The sequence below is a fragment of the Oryzias latipes genome, chromosome 13, assembly GCF_002234675.1.
Source record: "Oryzias latipes chromosome 13, ASM223467v1".
Lineage (NCBI taxonomy): Eukaryota > Metazoa > Chordata > Actinopteri > Beloniformes > Adrianichthyidae > Oryzias > Oryzias latipes.
The window spans coordinates 13508107-13528230 of record NC_019871.2 but is presented as its reverse complement, the minus strand read 5'-3'; the positions used below and the strand labels follow the sequence as shown (position 1 = coordinate 13528230).

Sequence of the window (20124 nt, the reverse complement as noted above, 5' to 3'; positions counted from 1 at the left end):
AGTCCTTGGATCAAACCACCTTTCTCCATCAGCTGGGGACACCGAAGCAAAGCTGTGAGGTTAGTGCTGATAGACATTCAGCCAGGAGGGAATTTGATCTTCCCATTGTTTCAACTGAACTTCCTGTTTGCGGCAGTGTTGGAGGACTTTGGGCACGTGGGACGTGATTCTACATTCTGTTCTCTGGTTGTGAGCTGCATGTATGCACTGTCACTGTGGGTAAAAATAGCTTTCCTGAAAGCCGTGACAGCATGAATTTGGTCACAGAGGGGAGGGGTCACATGGTCTTCTTAAGGCACCAGTCTCAATATAAGCTCACAAAGCACAGACACACAAGCCTTCATACAAACTCAAGAGGATAAAGAAACTTTTCTGAAAGGGAACTTGTGCTCCACTGGAACATGGGTACGCGTGGATCCAAACCCAAGAAACAAGCGCAGGTCTTGATGCTGGGTCTGGACGGCTCAGGGAAGACAACACTGCTCTACAAACTGAAATACAACGAGAGCGTGGTAACTGTACGGACGGTGGGTTTTAATGTGGAAACCCTGGAAACCGACAGGAGCAGTCCAGAACTGACAGTGTGGGATGTTGGGGGTCAGAGGAAGATGAGGCCCCACTGGAAGCATTACTATCCTGACACCGCTGGCTTGATGTTTGTGGTGGACAGCTGGGATGAGAAGAGGCAGGATGAGGCCTGCAAGGAACTCCATCGGGTATTTCAGTTCATGTCTAACCTTGATCAGAAAAAAAATACAAGTGTTCCTATGTATATATGCATTTTTATTGTTTCTGAAGCAGTGAATGCAATACTAAAAAACAATTATTCCGAAACAAGTTAAAAAAAAAAATCTACAAACTATTCATCAAAAAAAGGGAACAAAATAAAAATCTTGATTTTGTTGATTTTAATAATTTTATTATTATTCTTTTTACCTTTTAGGTTCTGAGACACAAAAGTCTTAAAGAAGTTCCTCTTGTAATTCTGGCCAACAAACAGGATCTCCCTGGTTGCTGGAGTCCAGAAGCCCTCAGCCTGAAACTGGACCTGAGAAGGGTGTGTGCTGGAAGGGCGTGGTTCATTCAGCCCTGCTCAGCCGTCACTGGGATGGGGCTTGAGGAGGGTTTCAGGAGAATGGTGTATTTGATGAAGACTCCACTGAGGCAGACTCAAGAGCACATCAAGTTAACGATGAAAGCAAAAGGCTTGAAGTTCACATCAGCAAAAAAAGTCTTTTTTTGTTGCAGCTGATATCTCTTTTGTTCATGCTGGATTTACTTTTGTCTTCTTATGCTGCGTATTTGCAGACAGCAAAGCGGATGCATCTATGAGCTCAAAGAGGTTAGGGAGAAGGGCGGCTTCCCAGAAATCATGGAACAAGCAGAAGATCTGCTGGGAATAAGAAAATAAGAAACCAAGAGCATTAAGGGAAAGCTTTTGGGTTTTGAGGATATACATTTATATATAGATATATAAATAGATATCTATATATCTATCTATCTATATATATAGATAGATAGATATATGATATATATATTTTTATTCAAAATGTGTTTGTCTTCTGAAACAAAATGATATTGATTTAATGACTTGTACCAAATCAGTGAGAACTTAACCCTTGTGCTTTCCTGTGGGGTCCAGATGACCCGATCCTTACATTGACGTGTTCTTCCTACCATGACAAAGGTGGATTAAGGTGAATAGGATTTCATGTAATCCATGGACACCAGTGAAATCATTGAAGAAAAAATGTTCAGCGCACTGTCTTGTGGGGTCTAGATGACCCAACTCCCAATGTTAAAGTGACTCAGATAGCACAAAGGTTACAGCAGATTTATTAGTTCCCAAATGAATAAAGTAAATCTCTCATGTTGATGTTTTTTTTAATATTGGAACTTCAAATAAATGTAATTTTTATGAAGATTTTGGGTTTAAGGTGTTAAATATAAATATTCATAAAATATTATGGAAAAGTATAGTCATTTCCATGATTCCATTGAAAACATTGTCCAGATTAAAATAGTTTAAAACATCCGTGCCCCGCAGAATTTGGACAGATTTCACCACAGTATTCAGATTTACTAAAAGTTTGTTTTCGTGGTTTTAATGAGGTGGAACCCAAATTTATGTAAAAATAAATAAATATTAGAAATCAATTAAACAGTACACTATATTCAATTTTTAGATCTAATTATCCAAATGAATAGACTTTTCCATGATGCTCTATTTTTAAAATGGTATTCAATAAAAATCGTGATACTACTGATAATTTTGTAGTTGTAATATCGAATATAATGGCAACATGGTGTGAAACTGGGAATTACATTTTTAGCATTGTATTGTAGAGAAAAAAGACAGTTCTCCGATCTAGAATGCCTTACTTCTTAATACTATGCCAAAATTGAGCAATCCTATTCCCTTTTTTTATTCAGATTTTGACTGCCTTATGAGAAATAGCATAAACTAATTCATTATATATATATATATATATATATATATATATATATATATATATATATATATATATATATATATATATATATATATATATATATATATATATATATATTATATAATATAGTATAATAGTACATAGTATAATATATAATATATATATATCTAATATATATATAATTTTATTATAATAAAAAGAATTTAGAATTTTACAATTCCCTAATGAAAACTCCTTAAGAAATGATGCGACATGGATAGGGTTTTAGTGAAATGACATATTTAAGTTTAGGTGATCACGAATCAAACGTCTGCCTTCCTAAACATGAGCAGACGTGAGTCGGTATAATGCGGTGTCTTCTGCACACAGACGTGAGCGGTGAAACCAATGAGAGTGAGGGGGATTTCCCCACCCTTCCCTTACGCCAGAGCGAGGCTGCCCTCTACCACCGGCATTCCCAGTATGCACCGCGGACCGAGCAGCAAAAAATAGTCCACTAACGAAAGACTGCGAAAAGGGAACCAGAAACAGATAGCTTACCGGCTAAAACTCTGTCCAGTAATATTTAACGTAATCAGAACTACTAACATGGCCGACAACGAGAAACTGGACAACCAGCGACTAAAGAATTTCAAGAACAAGGGCCGAGATTTGGAGGTAAAAGTTGCGAAGATCGGTGTCCTCGCTTTCGTCTGCACAGCCGCCGCGCTCAGCCTTGCCCCTCGGCTCCGTTGTGACGTCGTTTCTAATTTACACCACGGGCAACTTTGCTGCCAGAAACTGGCGAGGGCCTTCAGAAATCAGTGTTTATTGGAGGCTGGAATCGTTGGGTCAATTTCGAACTGGTTTCGTTTTATCCCGAAACCGTGTTGGGTGTAAAACATGTCAGAAAAGCCTCCGCTGGATCAGCTCTGCTAGCCACCAGCTAGCAAGGCCTCCGGGAACATGCTAACTCCACTGATGCATATCATCCCCCAGTTCGGTCTCGCTCGGTCAGAAATGTTAACAGCTTGCATACAATTATTTACAAAGTACTTTTACGTTATCTTCTGAGAATGTGGTGTTAAGTTAAGCTAAAACAACGACAGATGTTCGTACTTCTAACATTGCAGTTAGCCCAACTGCGTGCTAGGTTAGCGCGGCGGTGCTGTTGGCTGCAGTTCCACCCATCCCCCGTCTTTATAATCAAAAACAATGGCGGAAACAAGTAAGCTTCTAACATGACCACTTATATTAGGCTCAAGTCCACACCAATAGTAATATAGTTCTATTTTATGCGTTAATAGGACGTATTCTCAGGAGAGCAGTCTCCCCTTAACACGTTTACTACATGATTCATAGATCAAAGCTGGACGTTGGTTCATCATGTCGGATCAATAAGTTACCAGGTGATTTACAGTCAGGTCAACGCGTAGCTGTTAATGCATTCCAGCTAGTATTGATATCGGTTTCAGGTGGGGTTGCAGACGCAGGAAACCACGCATCCTGTTTGAGAAGGTACATATATGTTGCGAGGGGGGCGTCGATGATTGTTACGTTAATTATTCGACTTTCAACTCGAGAACCGCGCGTGAAATTCGTTTCTCCAATGATAAACTTTAAGCATCAACACCAAGGTTCAATACTTAATGTAAATAACTTCTAATGCATGCAAAGGTTCACGAGGAATTGAGTCAACAAACATTGTCAATTTGCATTTACTTTGCCTCCACTGTGTGCATCTGACGTAGAATTGTTTCAGAGGGCGGCGGCCACGTGGGACAGTAAAGCTGCACCTTTACCGTGAATAGAAACACATCTAATGTCACATCATGCACTGCAACCTGTAGACATATCCGCTTCTGAAATAAATTTGGCTTGATGTAATTACTAAGCTGGTAGCTGAGGGAGGAAGTGCGTGCGATTTTCAAGATGTTTTTAGTGGGTTACCAGATCACTTCTCTCATTCATAGTTCTATTTTAAGTCATCTCTGTCATATGACATTAATATGTTTACTATTTTTGGTCAGTGTTATCACTAATAAAACAACTGACTGTGTGGACACAATTGAGACATAACTGGTCATAGTGAGGATCCTAACAAACTATGGTTTTAATATTTGCAACAGGTTTTGCTTGACTAGAAATCGAATAAAGTAATGGGTAGATGAATAATCTTGTATAGGAAAACCCTAAAAGTGATCCTTAAGGTCTTCTTCCAGTCATGTTGTTTTGTTGTAACTATTAACCTGCTTTTTCTTTTTTATTGAAAAAGCTTGCTATACTACCATTTCCTAAAAATGCAGTTCCCATTTTTGCCATTTTACTTTTTTTTCTTTTTGCATATGATACAAATATGTCAAAAAAGAACAATGAAACCTGAAAATGTAAAAATGATGTATCGGTCAGGTACTGTAGTTCTTAAAGCTGAGTTACATTTAGTCAGACTTGTGATACTCATTTGTAGTTGCAGACCTCTGCTTTATAGATGCTGTAGACTTAATGCCCAGACGACCTGCATCATCAATACCCGAATATACACAGTACCCTGATATTCTCATTTATTTCTCTAAATTTGTTTGGAAGGTTGAAATTTCCTAATTTAACTAAATTTAATATTTTCCTTGCAGACGATGAGAAGACAAAGGACTGAGGTTGTCGTGGAACTTCGAAAGGTAAATAAACTCTTTACTTAAGCCATTATTTAATTAATATTGCAGAATGCTCTCAGAATTGAATATTCAGCTATATTTTATATATACTTTGCAGTAACATAAATGGATGATTAGTGAAGTGAGCTCACTAACTTTTTCATTACAGAACAAAAGGGACGAGCATCTGCTGAAGAGGAGAAATGTTCCCCACGAGGACCTCTGTGAGGACTCTGATCTTGATGGAGATTTCAGATCAGTGAGTTTATCTTTCAAATATTCCTTTTTTACACCATTATTCAGAAAAACCATATATTGCATGTTTGAATTGCAATACTACTATTAGCAACAGGGATGACAGCTTGTCAGATATGGTATAGACTGAATTTGTACTGAGATTTTGTACATTTTTGGAAAGTCTTCAGATGCTGAGCAGGTTAGGTTTAGACTTTTGCATTTAGGATGCTGCTTTATTTTGTACTGACTAGGTGGGGCAAGATTGTTTCAAAGTGTGCAGTTTGTCTTGCTATGTACTCATTTTTCTTGATCAATGTGCACAAAAGCTTCAGTTGTTGCTCAAGATACTTACAGGCACAAAGAATGAAGCATTTCTAGATATTTTAGAGGCGCTATAAAGACAATAGATGGGTGACAGATGAAAATCTAGAAAATGTCTTAAAGCTGAACTAAGTGTGTTTGATCTGGATTCAGATGACAGAAAATTTAGACTGTTGGATAAAACATGCATTGAAGTGTTCAGTCTAGAGAAAAAAATCTGGTTCCTTTTAACAGCCAGGTGTATAAAGCTCAATTCACAGGGTGATACTTGTATCATAGTGCATCAGCAATGACAAGACGATCTCTGAATGGCATCTGGAGTTACTTGGCAGCTAAACTAGTTCTACAATTCTTTGTGTGCATACTTATAAGAAATCGATTTATTTTTATGAGTATTCACAAACAGTGAAATACAAATGTGTGTGTTGGTGATTTGTAATGGCCATTCAGTTTGTAAAAGATTCAGTGTAAATGCTTAATAGACCGGAGTTTGACTGTTTAAAAAAACACATTCCAACTGTAAAGGATTTCATTTGTTTTCTTGCCTGAGGAGCTTCTGTTGTCGTCACCAGTTCCAACCAGGCCATTTTGAGTGCTCGTTTTCAAACCTACATAATGATATCTGGTATATAGCACAGTTTTATTATAGATATAAAAGATACAACTGGCAGTTTAATAATTTCCCACAACCATCAAATGGAGTCACAAATATAAACTTTCTTTTTACCCAATAATTTTATTTTATTTTGTTATTTATCTCCAAATCGACTGCTAATTGTCCTCAGTGTTGACAATTTGGACTAAATCGAAGGAATCTGGTGGGTTTTTTTCTTTTTCTCTGCCATCAGCCAGGCTAACTCCCAATTAGGTTCCTATTCAGAAACAGTCTGAACTACTTATGGAGTTATCATGTTAAGTTGCCAGAAGGCACATTGCCATGCTAAATACTGGCCTCGTGTCTTAACCTCCTGACTGATTCTCAACACATTTTCGGGTTAAGTAACCAAGCTCATTTTCTGCTCTGGTTAGTTTGTTTTTGAATCATAAGACTATTTGAGCAAGGTTTCTGTGTTTTAAGAGCTTTATGCACCAAATATGAAACATAATTCAAATGCAATAACTCCAGGAAACTTTCTTTTGCAGCAAAACACCTCTCTTGAAGCAATAGTACAAGTAAGTCACTATTTAATTTCTCCTTTGGAATTTATGGTCTTGCTAACGGAATTTTGTTGTCCTTATTACCAGTTTTATAAAGCACGTATTTATTCAGTTTCACTGACTAATCATCTTGTTTCCTTTGATATATAGAATGCCACTAGTGACAACCAGGGTGTCCAGCTGAGTGCTGTTCAGGCTGCTAGGTAAACACACTTTAGTTTGTAGTTTTTGTTTGTACTTTAACCAAAACAAAAGTCTTAGTATTTTTTGCTCTGTGGAGCAAATGGTGGACTCATTTGAAAACATCCATAGTTGCAATATACGTCATTGTCCTAAAGACTTGATATTTCATTGCATCAATGCTGTAATACACCTAATGCTGCATTTCTGCTGTAGAAAAAGGCATTTTGTTTCCACAACCTACATGTGGCTCACAGATGTGTTTACAAGCCTCTGCAGTAGCAAACCAATGCAGAGGGCCTTTTGCTTGCACTTGATTTCCTTTTGCCAAAGTATGTTGCTGATGAAATTCCAAGGCAGAATATTTTTCTCTTCCTGACTTACAGCATGTCACCCTCTTGATTAATGGACGTTATATTTAATGCAAGTGCGTCATGCTAGCCTCTAGAAATTGTGTAGTGCAGCAAAACTACTTAAAAATAATGAGCAATGTTTATTCTTCAACAGTTCTGTGTATTTGTGAATCCTTTGTAGTCACTTTTAAAGTTAATACTTGGGTTTGAGTTTTAGCTGTGGAGACAGATGGCAATATCTGATGCTAGGACTAACATATGTGTCATTACATTGTGTCCATAGTTTATTATTAGTTGGTCTGGAACAATCAAATTTCCTTTAAGGCTGATTTCATGTTATAATTTTTTTTATAGGAAGTTGTTGTCCAGTGACCGTAATCCTCCCATAGATGACCTCATTAAGTCTGGGATCCTGCCTATACTGGTCCACTGCCTGGACAGAGATGACAAGTAAGCAAGCTGTAGTTCTGTTTGTTTGCATTAGAATATAACTGTTTTTAGGCATTTGTGCTGATTCAAAGTAACATGTTTTAATGGTCTAGCTTGGTGCATTAAGTTATTCCAATAAGTGAGGTTTAGCCCACTCTGCATTTTAATCATATTGCTGTTATGTAAATGAAGCCTTTTTTTCTCCTCAGTACCTTGCAGTAATGGTGACTCATCGCCATGCTCTTACTGTAATTTACCCCTGCCCTCTCCCACTCACTTGTGCAGTCACAATTCTGATAAATCCTGGTGTCTTATTTGTGTTTTTTAGTCCATCTCTCCAGTTTGAAGCTGCCTGGGCTTTAACCAACATAGCATCTGGCACCTCAGAGCAGACCCAGGCTGTGGTTCAGTCCAGTAAGTGCCACTGTTTTTAAAGACGCAATACTTATTTAGTTTAGTCAGATCTTTTGTTTGTTTAAAATGAATTTTCTTGGTAGATACACAGGCTGAGTATAAATAGCTGTTTTTTGTTGAATGACCACTTCTTTTGAGATGTAGATGCTCTGATAAGAAAGTTTGAGCCTCTTCTTGAGTTGCACATTTGTTGGAGCCTTTGCTCACATTTTCGTTCCTGGTGTTTTGTTCAGATGCTGTTCCGCTGTTCTTGAGGCTGCTCCACTCTCCTCACCAGAATGTCTGTGAACAGGCTGTCTGGGCCCTGGGTAATATCATCGGTGAGTAACCGCCTAATCTGATCTGACGAGTGTCTAATACGAGTGTTTAATCCAAATTTCCCATGCTTTGTTAACCCGTTCTGTGCAGGGGATGGTCCTCAGTGCCGAGACTATGTGATCAGCCTTGGTGTGGTTAAGCCCCTGCTGTCATTCATCAGCCCCTCCATCCCCATTACCTTCCTCCGCAATGTCACCTGGGTCATGGTCAACCTTTGCCGTCACAAGGACCCTCCACCACCCATGGAAACAATCCAGGAGGTAAGCACCCACAAAGAGATGAAGCGTAATGGGATCTGTGTGTCATGGTGTTATTTTAGAGTCGCAATTTTTATATCCAACTATTGCTGAAAACATGTTTCTTTTTAACAGCCCATACAGACCGCAACAATTAGAAATAGATCTGTTCTTTTAAAAAGGGAGATGGTTGAGTAAGATTAAAATGACAGGTTTTAGCTGTACCAGTTTGTGCGTTGAAGAAGCCATCCTTTTTTCTCCATATCACTTCACAGGTGATGAGATGTTGAGCTGTTCCATTACAATGTAGTTCTAACAGTAAAGTTCCTCTCCGATCATCGTTTGAGCTATTGTAAAAGCATTCCCAGTGGTATTTTAATTATTATGATGCCATTGTTAGAAAAAAACAACAACACAGTGTTGTTTTGTAGGACATAGTTTCTCCAGAGCAGCAGTTAGAAATTTGGCTCTTAGCTGTGGGTGGGACTGTTGTGGGGGGGCAACCCCACCCCCCTTTCCCTACCCGTTGCTGAGAGCTCTTTGTTTACATGCTCTCCTGCTAGCTTACAGCCCCTCACAACCCCAACCTAATATTAGTGTTGCAATAAAAATGGTGAGTAATATTGGAGCCGTCCAGCCGTACAGTTTTGAGCCAGATGTCAGCTCAGACGAGGAAAACTGACACACATGCATCTAGAAATGAGTGCATCAGAATGGAGCAGAGGCATCAGAATGGAGCAGAGCAGGGATTTAATGGTCCGTCCAGCATATTTTCTAAGTCACAAATATGCTTTTTCAAAAAGCCTTTTTTTAAGCTACTTCTGATTCACAACAATTTCATCAGAGGGCATCTTAAACCTCTTAAAATGTAGTTGTAACGTTAGATAAGCTAATTCTTTTCTAGGAATTCTGGTACATCGCCTGTACATCCTGGGGGAGGATCCCTCCTTCATGTGGGCTCCCCTGAGGTTTTTTCTTTTTTTCGGAATCAGTTTAGTTTTTACTTACTGCGAAGGTCTATGTGTAGGGATGCCCAGTTTAGTTTAGTTTAGCCATTACCTATTGAATTGTATGACTTTATGTTCTTAATGATTCATGTTTATTATACAATTGCTGGTATGAGGCCCATTGAGATGACTATTGTTGTAATATTGGGCTATATAAATAAAATTGAATTGAATTAAATGTGTAGACGAACAAACCCCTCCCTCACAGAGATGACACGCGCTGTCATAGTGCACAAAAGCTCCGGTAAACTTGTGGTTAAACCTTTACACTGTAGTTTGAATCAGGCTTGTCGACGATTGTCTGCAGCTGAATATCTGCAGAAAAGTCTTTTTAAAATGATCAACTGTAGAATCATCAGATCATACTGCAAAAGACCAAAGACATCTGGACTTGCAAACCTATTTGAACATGCCTCAAGGTTACTTCTGTAATGAACACCGTTATCTATGTTAACTCCCTATTCACGGCTGGATTATTAGAGAATTCAGTTGTATCTTCATCATTTAATCATAATTGATCACTGAAAAGAAGAAAGGAAATATGAATAACTACATTCAGCTGTTTTTGGTCTTCCTTTGCCATAAGGTAATTGTAGGTGGGAGTCTTCTTTTCTCTCAATTCCAGCCCTTCTAGATTGTGTCCTGAATTTGAGAATGAGCGTTGCAAAGGGATTACGCTTTGATGTCTCATCCGTCTGAACCAGTGAAAGCAGAGAAAATGGTGTTTAAAGGATGAGTAGGGTGTTGAAACTGCAGGCCGTAGTACAGGATAAGAATAGATTTTTCTGGAGATGTGAGGACTTTAAATATAATCTGTTATTCACTGTCTTTATCCATCCCTACACTTTGTAATGTGTTTTTATTTTCTCAGATCCTGCCAGCTCTCTGTGTGCTGATTCATCACACTGATGTCAGTGTAAGTATAACAGGCTGTGCTGTTCTGTCCTCACTGGTTTGGAGGTGACAGCATTTGCCTAAACATGGTTTTAAAAAACGTTTCCTTTATTTCTTTTCTTTACCGCTTCTAGATCTTGGTGGACACCGTGTGGGCTTTGTCTTACCTGACTGATGCTGGAAATGAGCAGATCCAAATGGTCATCGACTCAGGCATTGTCCCTCATCTGGTACCTCTACTGAGTCACCAAGAGGTCAAAGTTCAGGTGGGAAGAAGAGACTGTCGTTGCTGCTGTCATATATTACTTATTCATTTGGGAAGGTGTCTTTGCTTTTAAACAAAGACTCGGCTTTACTCTGGCTTTTTACACCACCACTAAAAAACTTAACACCAACTTTCCAACTTTTATTAAAAAACACAAAACACTGCGTAGTTAAAACTGCTATCTTATAAACAAACTATAATGGTGTTTGTGTAATTTTGTCTTTAAAATTGTCACATTTCTTCTGAGGATGATCACTTGTGTTATTGAGCACTGCTGCTGCTTTCACATCTAAACTTGTGCAGTTTTCTAGAATTGATGAGTTCATGTTGATGGTTGTGTCATTTCCACCTCATCCAGACTGCTGCCCTCAGGGCCGTTGGGAACATAGTGACCGGCACAGACGAGCAGACGCAGGTAGTGCTCAACTGTGACGCCCTCAGCCACTTCCCAGCACTCCTCACCCACCCAAAAGAGAAAATCAACAAGGTAACGTCTGCTGCAGCTCTGAGTGTCTTAAACTGCTGCACACGCTGTCTGGAAGTGATGAAATCAGAGACGTGGTGTTAGTGTGTGAATGCTGGGTGAAAGATTGGAGGGGGGTTTCATAGAAAACAACAAAGTCTCACCGTGGATGATCGCGAGGATGAAGATGGTTAAAGAAGGCATCGGAGAGTTGTAGGGGATTACTTGGGTTGGGGGTGGTAGGGGTGATGGTGGGGGGTCGATTGTTTGCGTGACTGTGTAATATCATGGGGGTGGTGGAAAGCAGGGTGCTGAATAAGTGTTGATATCGGGGTGCATCTGAGACCAGCCATTCAGAAAAAGAGGCCTGCTCTGTGGCTGGTCGATGATTAGAGCCTCAAATCACCCTCGCCCCACCCACAACACCTTTGTCTCGACCAGATGTCGGCGCCGCTCTGCTGACGTCTGGATTCTGATCCAGTTTAAGAACAAACTGTTTCTGTTGCCTCGCTGTAGTCAGAAAAAAACTGTTTTTTCTTGTGTTGCTTTTTTAAACAAAACGTGGAGGCACATGTGTGATCCCTAAACACGCTCTCTGGTTGCTGCATGTTCTGCCCTGTAGGAGGCAGTGTGGTTCCTGTCCAACATTACAGCAGGGAACCAGCAGCAGGTGCAGGCAGTCATAGATGCCAAGCTGGTCCCCATGATCATCCACCTGCTTGACAAGGTTTGCATGATTTCTAAATGAAATACATATTGTAAAAATTCAGAGTGTGTTGCTGATAGTTTTTCTTTTTTGTAGGGCGACTTTGGCACCCAGAAAGAAGCAGCGTGGGCCATCAGTAACCTGACAATAAGTGGCAGAAAAGATCAGGTGAGAACCTCAGCTTTAGTTTACTTGGACTACTTAATCTGGTATCTATATGCCAGTTTTTACTGGGAAAATGCCAACTGTGATTTGTTTTGTTTTTGCATAAATAAAAGCACAGGTACTCTGATTTTTTGCCTAGTCATTTGTATTTTTTACTTGAATGCATTATTAATGCTCTCTTTCTACAATCATAGGTGGCTCACCTCATTGAGAAACAGGTGATTCCTCCCTTCTGCAACCTGCTCACAGTGAAGGACGCTCAGGTGGTGCAGGTCGTCCTTGATGGTCTCAGCAATATCCTAAAGATGGCTGACGACGAGGCAGAAACTATTGCTAACCTCATTGAGGAATGTGGAGGTGGGTTTCAACGTCTAACACTGAGGTTTCATCCCTTTCCACTCAACAGCTTCTGTGTGCTGCAAATATTTTTTGTCTTTTTTTTTAATCACAGGTTTGGAAAAAGTGGAGCAACTTCAAAATCACGAAAATGAAGATATCTACAAATTGGCTTACGAAATTATTGATCAGTACTTCTCATCTGATGATGTAAGTTGAACCAAACTGAAGAAATGGCTGTAAATGTGTTTTATGTTGGAACTTTTTAGTTTAGAGTTGACTGTCAACACACTGCATGTTTTCCCACTCTGATCATCCTATGATCTTTTTTCTAGAGCGTTCCCAGTGGTCTCCTAATTATGATTTGGACGTTTTTAACCAAAATCTAAAAACCTGTTTGTTGGACAAAGTTTTTGCAGAGCGACAATAGTTCACCACAAATTTGCCTCTGCCTCTATTTCCCAAAATGTATCTGTTTATATGCGCTCCCACTAGCTCACAGCCCCTCACACCCACTAACCTAACATTACCGGTGCAGCAAAAATCACATTTTTTATATATATTTATTCTCCATCGCGTGAAAAATGCCACAAGATTGCGTTAAAAAACCCCACCTGCAATATGATTTTCATTGGTGTGGGTCCATAACCCTTGTGCTATCCTAGGCACTTTAACATTGGGAGTTGGGTCATCTAGACCCACTAGACAGTGCACTGAACCTTTTTTCTTCAATGATTTGTGAATTTGTGAATGATTTTGTTTATAGTAGACCTACAGCACCACTTGGTTTGATCTCTGGCTTCTTATGCGACACATTTCAACCCCTGGACTCTCCTTTCAGATCGATGAAGACACCAGCCTGGTCCCAGAGACCATCCAGGGCGGGACTTACGGCTTTAACTCTGCCAACGTGCCAGCCGAGGGATTCCAGTTCTAGACGTCATCTGGGGTATTCTGGAGTTTTGTTCACGATGCAGCACTCTGTTCAACATAAATAAATTAGGAGAGAAAGAGCGAGAGAGAGCGAGTGTGAGAAATTCGATCCATTGTGCTTGGCTCGTGGGATCCATGGCTGCATCTTATCTGAAAGGAAAATATACAGATTTCATTTGGCATTCCAGGGGAACCGGCCCAAATGAAGTTTGAGATGGCGAGTGGGTGCGAGTGAGAATGAGTGGCTACATGTTGAAAACAAAAAATAAGCAAAACATCCACATCGAATGCGTTGAGAGACATGCCGACATAACTTCTGTGTTATTGGAGCGGTCGTCTTCGGAAAACTTCCTCAAATGACAACAAAAAAAAGTCGATGTCTAACCAGGGAGAACCATGGACATTCACAAAAAAGCTATCAAGAGATCTTGAAACATAACGACAAAACACAGAAAGAAAATACTGTCAATAAGGACTGAGATGAACCTCAAACCATCGCAACTCTGCGGTCCTCCGACTTGAGACGGCACCAGCCTCAATGTGCCCCTCCCCCAATCGGCCACGCTATTAGACATGTGTGTGTATGGACCCATTGTGTATGACTGTCTGGACTCAGTGCTGAGGAGCCAGGTTCATCTCCTCCAACAAAGACGCCCCGGCCGACGGGGCGCCATCCTCTCCCCCCTGGTGGGCATGGCCAGGAGTCCGGCTGCGCGTGTCGCATGTGAGAGCGAGAGTGGGACGGCTGACTTGTGTGTGCGTGAGTGGGAGTGTGCAAGGCTGGGTGAGAACGCATGCAGAGACGGGAAAAGATACAAAAAGATCCGAAGAGAAACAATTGAAAAACGCAACAATAAGTTTAGCAAAGGATTCAGGAAAGAAATTCTGCCTTTGTGTGAGACTGATCCTCAAGTCCCTGAAAGGAAGAACTTTGGACATGGAAAACAAAAAAAATCGTCATCTAAGGACTTTATTTTTTTTTTCTTTTGGTGAACTTTTAAGTTAGTATTCACTGACACTGGACAATGTTAAAGGCAATGTGGAGCAGCAGTGCATTGAATTAAGATGCTTTTGGGCTTTTCTTTCTGCCTCCAGTGTGTTTCCTTTATGTTTATATTTTCCGTTTCAGCTTTTAGTTTCACTGCTTCTGTAACAGTGACTTGATGACGATTGTATTACACCTCTCCACCAGAACCTGAAGCACCGGACTTTGGGCTCTGAAATTCTGACACCATAAACCCTAATCAACCAAACGATCTGTTCCTCCTGTAACTTCCTCTTTTTATCATTTAAGTTTTACAGCAAAAATCACAGCTTGCAGTATTGTTGCCATAGCTTTGATTATCACCGAGGGAGAATAGAACAACAGCCTTGTCACATAGGATTGTTAATCATAACCTTTGCATGTACTAAACTATAGCACAGTTCTTTTTAGGGTATTTTAGTTTCCTTAGACTGTGGTAACAGTGTAATTTTTCATTTTTAAGTAAAACTGTGCTTAGATGTTACATGTTTACCCTTCCCTTAGTCTATGCTAGTGTCCAGTTTGCAAAATAATCTGTATGGTTTTGCACATCATTCTGCAAAGTGAGGCCTGAAATCTTTCTGGGGTTTACCTGCAAACGTTCTCCGGATTATGCGGCGCAACCCCGGCTTTTGATTTTTCTAGACAGATCCATCGATCCCTTTTCGTGATACTTGAGAGAACATTAACTTTATTTCAGGAGCAGCAGGAATTAATCTGCTAATGTATATCAATTAAAGAGGGACTCAAAAGTCCTTTTTCTTGTGGTGTCCCAAATGCAGACTGGAGTTGTTCTTTGTGGGTTTCCCTAAATAATATATAAACTGGCAAACAAATTTGCTGTAACATGAGTACCCTGCAGTCCCCCTCTTTCTTCCTCTTACCAGCTAGGTGTACAAGCTTACCCCCCCCTTTTCAGTTTTTGTTACCTTGATACACTGTAGTGATGATTACACATTGTGCTCACGATCCTTCTGTTTAAACATAGTTTTTTTTCCTTCCTTTTTTTTCATTTGGTTTTGCAGCATTCCTTGTTAGCAAACGTGGTTTCAAATCTAAAACTATTGAAGGAAAAAAATAAAATGCGGCTTTGCCTGAGAACAAGTTTTTTGGGAAAGGCTGCAGGATGGGTTATCTTCAAGAAAATAAATGGTGAAACCCTGAGTGACTGCGTGTGTGTGCTCTGTTGGTGGAGAGGCGCCTGCGTCTGAAGTTCGGTTCAAATCGGTGACGGCGCCTGCTGATTGGCCAGAGAGACAGTTTGTTCGCATGCGCAGTTTCGTGGTGCATTTGGAAACTGTCAAAAAATTGTTTATCTTCTGTTGTTTGTACTTCCAAAAGTAAGATGTACCCAAAATCAGAAATATTTTTAGTATATTTCGTATTTTAAATAATTTTTGCATAGGTTTGTGCTGCTAAAATTACGCGTGCTTCCGTGTCTCTATCCGCAGCTTGTATTTAGGAGGGATTTATTCTAAGTGTCCCTGAAGGCAGCACCGGTAGGAACAGGAAAAGGGAAGCTCAGACGGACACTTTCCTTCTGAAGTGACGGTGAGTCTGAAACAAATAATTTCCTTACGAAAACATTGTTTACGCCATCACATCTAACAGGCGAACAAGACAAAAAACATTTCCGAGCTGACACTGAAGTAACATGATAGCTTTGCTAGCAGTGCTAAGTTAAAAGGATTTGAACTTGTTTTGGTAATTGCGAGCACAAACATTCCTGATGCTAGACTAGTGTTTTTAAAATGAGCTAAAAGTAAAGCTAGGCACGACGTGTTCACGTCCATTTGAACCGCGGCGCCAACTTTGTCCCAGTTTCCACGCACGGATCATGTTGAGCAGACTGTCCGGACTGAGGTGCTGGGACGGGGTGGCAGCTGGCATCGAGGCCGCTATTGTTCCTGCTCTGGCGGCTGTAACAGGAGCAGAGACGGTCCTCCTGATCCCCACACAACACGATGATGAGAGCCAGCAGAAAAGCTCAGAGGCCAAACCTTTAGAAACAAGACATTCAATTTCATTTAGCAAATAAATAGTAGAGCTCTCACATTTCCCTTTTGAAGGATTGAGCTCCATCTAGTCAATGTTTTTTTTTTTAATTATTTCTCTTTGAGTAATGACTGATAATGGCTGACAAATTAATCGAATGGGTTATGATAAGATTTACATTTCAATACATATTTTTCTCGCTGCTCTTTTTACCTTCTCATTTGGGTCTTCATCATTTATATTTCTCAGATTGCGCTTGTTTAGATTAAAATAAATATATTCCTTTATTTTAGGAATTTCCTGGAGATTTTAACTGTCCAGCCCAAAATGAAAAACAATTCCCTGTAGTTTGTATGTTGTTTTATTGAAATTGGACTGAAGGCATTTTAGAAAGTCTAGATCAGTGGTTTAGAACCAGCAGCTCTAGAGCCTCTAGTTCAACTCATTGATAAACAGTTGAAGGACAGTACGTATCACAAGTCAAACTAACGTATGGACAGATTTTTGAGCGCCACATATTAAAAAAAAATCAATTGGAGGTCAGTAAGCAGTACTGGAATAAATAATTTACTGCTGACATGACACTACCTACGACTAAATTAGCTGCATTGAGATGATCCTTATAGTACATGGAGGCTTTTATTTTGAAAGAAAGTATTGGGAACCTCTGTTTAAAGTTAACTCAAAGAAACGGCTATTTCCTCTGTGTTTTGTGTTCTTTTCTATTTATCATAATGACAACATAAATACAAACCTGTGTCTTATTTTTCCAAAGGGTGAATGAAGTAAGACCTTGTGGCTCCTGCTTGATAGTGGTCAGTAAGAAATCAACCAGAATTATTTAAAAATTTTTGGTTGAATGAGTTTCAATTTTTACAAGTAAAGGGACTAAAAAGTCTTTATTGCATTACCCTTCTTGATGGTCTAAAATACTTTATTTTTATTTTATTTTCAGATAATCCGATGACATAAAAAGTGTCATGGTGCTTCAAAATAAAAGAATTAATCATATGTTTGCTTTGATGCTTTATTTCCGTTGTGCGATGCGCTGTTTTCTTTCCGTTCTCCTGACTTTCCAGACTTCCCTTCCAGGCCTGCAGTCCTAATCCAGGCCTCCCGTCTCTGTCATGGACAGCCTGGAGGAGGACCTGACCTGCTCGGTGTGCTACCAGTTGTTCTCCGACCCGCGGGTCCTCCCGTGCTCGCACACCTTCTGCCAACCTTGCCTGGAGAACCTGCTGCAGGTGTCCACCAACTATTCCATATGGCGCCCGCTCCGCCTACCAATCAAATGCCCCAACTGTCGCAGCGTGGTGGAGCTGCCCCCGGCGGGCGTGGACGCCCTGCCCAGCAACGTCTCCCTGCGGGCCATCATTGAAAAGGTGTGGAGGAGTTTTGTGCCTCGGTGGGACGTTTCAATTTTAACGTTCTTTTTCTGTTTTGGGGGCTATAAGTACCAGCGAGATGAGGAGCCACGCCCCCCGTCCTGCCAGGAGCACCCCAGACAGCCCCTCAACATGTACTGCATCCAGGATCGCCAGCTGATCTGCGGGCTGTGTCTGACCGTCGGGCAGCACCACGGCCACCCCATAGACGACCTGCAGGCCGCTTTCGCCAGGGAGAAGGCCACTCCCCAGCAGCTGGCCGAGCTCTCCGAGCACAGATGGGCTGAGGTGGGCGGGGCTTTCATGGCGGAGTGGTTAGATCTGCAAGATTATGGCAAAATGTATCCAAAACATTCAACATTTTGGGGAAAAAGCTTGAAATAATCCAAAATGCTGATGAATTTCTGACTGACAGGCTCCCGCGCGAACCTGTCAGTCAGAAATTCATCAGCATTTTGGATTTTTTCATAACAAAAGCTAGAATAGAGACAGTTTGAACGTGCGGTTGTGTGAATTTTAAGGTTTGTGAGCTGGGGGAGCAGCTGGAGCAGGAAAAAACCCGATGCGAGGGTTTGCTGAGACAGGACCGGGACGACGTGACCCAGTTTTTTCACTCCCTGGCGTTGGTAATGGCCAAAAAGAAAGAGGCTTACCTGGAGGTTCTGGACAAAGCTGCTGCTGAGGTGTCCCAGGCGTATGACCCCCTGATCCAGAGGGTCAAGGAGCTGCAGGTGGGTGGCTTTGCCCCGAATTCAGTGACCGAATTTTTGCCACGCGGCGGAATCCACCAACTTTGTGTCCCGCAGGAGGAGCAGCTGGAGCTCATGTCTCTGGGTTCGTCGGTGGAAGAGGAGGAGGAATCCCCGCTGGCCTTCTTGGAGAAGGTGCACTTGTTCCGAGAGAGAGTGGACAAGTTCCTCAAAGCGCCGCTGCCGCACGCCATCAAGCTCTCGGTCACGCCGCGCGCGGCCGACTACCTGCAGCAGCACTGGCCCCCGCTGACCATCGGGGCTCTGGAGGAAGCGCCCGTCCCCGCCGTCTGCTGCTGCACCAGACGCGGCAGTGCAGAGGCGGCGGCTGCAGATGGGAGCGCCGCAGCTGCGAGGGTGTCGTGGCCCGACCAGCTGCTGGCCGTTTCTGCGTTCCTGGTGACGCTGCTGCTGACGGCGGTGTGGTTGAACCCGCTCGGAAGAGCCGGCTGGCCTCACTTTGGTCAGTTGGTCCACAGCCAGACTGGGGATTTCCTCGCATCTGTCGAGGAGGGGGTAATGTGGGCGTGGACGACCACGGGGGTCACTCTGCATGGGTGGAGCTCACAGCTTTCTTTACTGAGGGATCAGGTCTTTCAGGTCATGGCTGCTTTTTTTGAAACACCTTCTTCCTGAAAGATGAAGACGTGTTCTCCATTATTGTTGGAATGCAGAAAAAAAAGAATCTTTTTAAGGTTTTAAAGACGGTTAAAGTGATTGCATGCCCTGCGACGGACTGGCGACCTGCCCAGGATGTACCCCGCCTTAGCCCAACAGTAGTCGGGACAGTAACTAAACTAACTGGGTACAGTGGAGCAGTGGTTAGCACTCGTGCTTCACAGTGAGAAGGCCCTGGTTCAAATCCGGGTGGGGTCCTTTTTGTGTGGAGTTTGCAGGCTCTCCCTGTACGTGTGGGTTTTTACTGGCCGCTTCTTCCCATGTCCCAAAACAGGCTTCATAGGTTCATTGGTGACTCTAAAGTGTCCCTAGAGTGTGTGGCCCTGCAACAGACGGGCGACATGTCCAGGGTGGACCCCGCCTTCACCCGACAGTAGCTCAACCCCGCGACCCTGAAAGAGATTCAGCGGGTTCTGAAGATGGATGGATGTTTAAGAACCAGCGGTCACGTAAAGTTATTGTGGGTCTGAGGGATGGTTCAAAATACTCAAGGCACCGTGTTTTCACCCTATGAATTATGGGAAACTATCACTCCAAAGCGTATTGATCAAGAAGAAATTTGAAAAAAGTGACAAGAATTTAAACATGTAGCCTTTTTGGGCTGTGTTCTTTATTCACAGCTCACGTAGCTTCAAGTTTTTGTGTAACTGAAAGGTGTTGTGCTCGTCTTTGGAAGTGTTCTGCTTTTTTTTTAAATAAAGGTTTGAGAAATAAAATCAAAGGGGAATTCATAGGTGATCATGTAGTTTTTTGTTGACATTTGATGACTAAAATCGGTCAAAGCCCCCAGTTAAG

The 20124-nt window shown here is 41.5% G+C and overlaps 3 protein-coding genes across 4 annotated transcripts; all 3 read left to right on the top strand.

Moving 5' to 3' along the window:
• The first annotated feature begins 258 nt into the window (after positions 1–258).
• Positions 259–1709, top strand: arl14 (ADP ribosylation factor like GTPase 14). Its single transcript, XM_011482500.3, has 2 exons — positions 259–716; positions 944–1709. The coding sequence occupies exons 1-2, from the start codon at positions 402–404 to the stop codon at positions 1250–1252; spliced, it is 624 nt and encodes a 207-aa protein (XP_011480802.1). The 5' UTR covers positions 259–401; the 3' UTR covers positions 1253–1709.
• Positions 1710–2879: 1170 nt separating this feature from the next.
• Positions 2880–15686, top strand: kpna4 (karyopherin subunit alpha 4). Its single transcript, XM_004075368.4, has 17 exons — positions 2880–3110; positions 5063–5107; positions 5253–5342; positions 6785–6814; positions 6950–7002; positions 7687–7782; positions 8090–8175; positions 8409–8495; positions 8584–8753; positions 10608–10652; positions 10765–10896; positions 11254–11382; positions 11981–12085; positions 12161–12232; positions 12424–12586; positions 12681–12775; positions 13407–15686. Exons 1-17 carry the CDS (start codon positions 3042–3044, stop codon positions 13500–13502), a joined length of 1563 nt encoding a protein of 520 aa, XP_004075416.1. The 5' UTR covers positions 2880–3041; the 3' UTR covers positions 13503–15686.
• A 103-nt stretch (positions 15687–15789) lies between these two features.
• trim59 (tripartite motif containing 59) lies at positions 15790–20060 on the top strand. Of its 2 annotated transcripts, XM_004075631.3 has the most exons (5): positions 15790–16073; positions 17610–17899; positions 17972–18190; positions 18424–18633; positions 18709–20060. In XM_004075631.3, exons 2-5 carry the CDS (start codon positions 17645–17647, stop codon positions 19285–19287), a joined length of 1263 nt encoding a protein of 420 aa, XP_004075679.1. In that variant the 5' UTR covers positions 15790–16073; positions 17610–17644; the 3' UTR covers positions 19288–20060. The 2 variants fall into 2 exon arrangements, with proteins under 2 accessions (XP_004075679.1, XP_023817832.1); XM_023962064.1 differs by having other exon boundaries at positions 15790–17899.
• Positions 20061–20124: the final 64 nt, after the last annotated feature.

Coding starts and splice junctions, on each gene's coding strand:
- trim59 (XM_004075631.3), top strand. CDS start 17,645: ATGGACAGCCTGGAGGAGGACCTGACCTGCTCGGTGTGCTACCAGTTG. Junction 18,191..18,423: donor CCGAGCACAGATGGGCTGAG/GTGGGCGGGGCT, acceptor GTGAATTTTAAG/GTTTGTGAGCTGGGGGAGCA. Junction 18,634..18,708: donor AGAGGGTCAAGGAGCTGCAG/GTGGGTGGCTTT, acceptor TGTGTCCCGCAG/GAGGAGCAGCTGGAGCTCAT.
- arl14 (XM_011482500.3), top strand. CDS start 402: ATGGGTACGCGTGGATCCAAACCCAAGAAACAAGCGCAGGTCTTGATG. Junction 717..943: donor CCTGCAAGGAACTCCATCGG/GTATTTCAGTTC, acceptor TTTACCTTTTAG/GTTCTGAGACACAAAAGTCT.
- kpna4 (XM_004075368.4), top strand. CDS start 3,042: ATGGCCGACAACGAGAAACTGGACAACCAGCGACTAAAGAATTTCAAG. Junction 5,343..6,784: donor TTGATGGAGATTTCAGATCA/GTGAGTTTATCT, acceptor TTTCTTTTGCAG/CAAAACACCTCTCTTGAAGC. Junction 7,003..7,686: donor AGTGCTGTTCAGGCTGCTAG/GTAAACACACTT, acceptor TTTTTTTTATAG/GAAGTTGTTGTCCAGTGACC.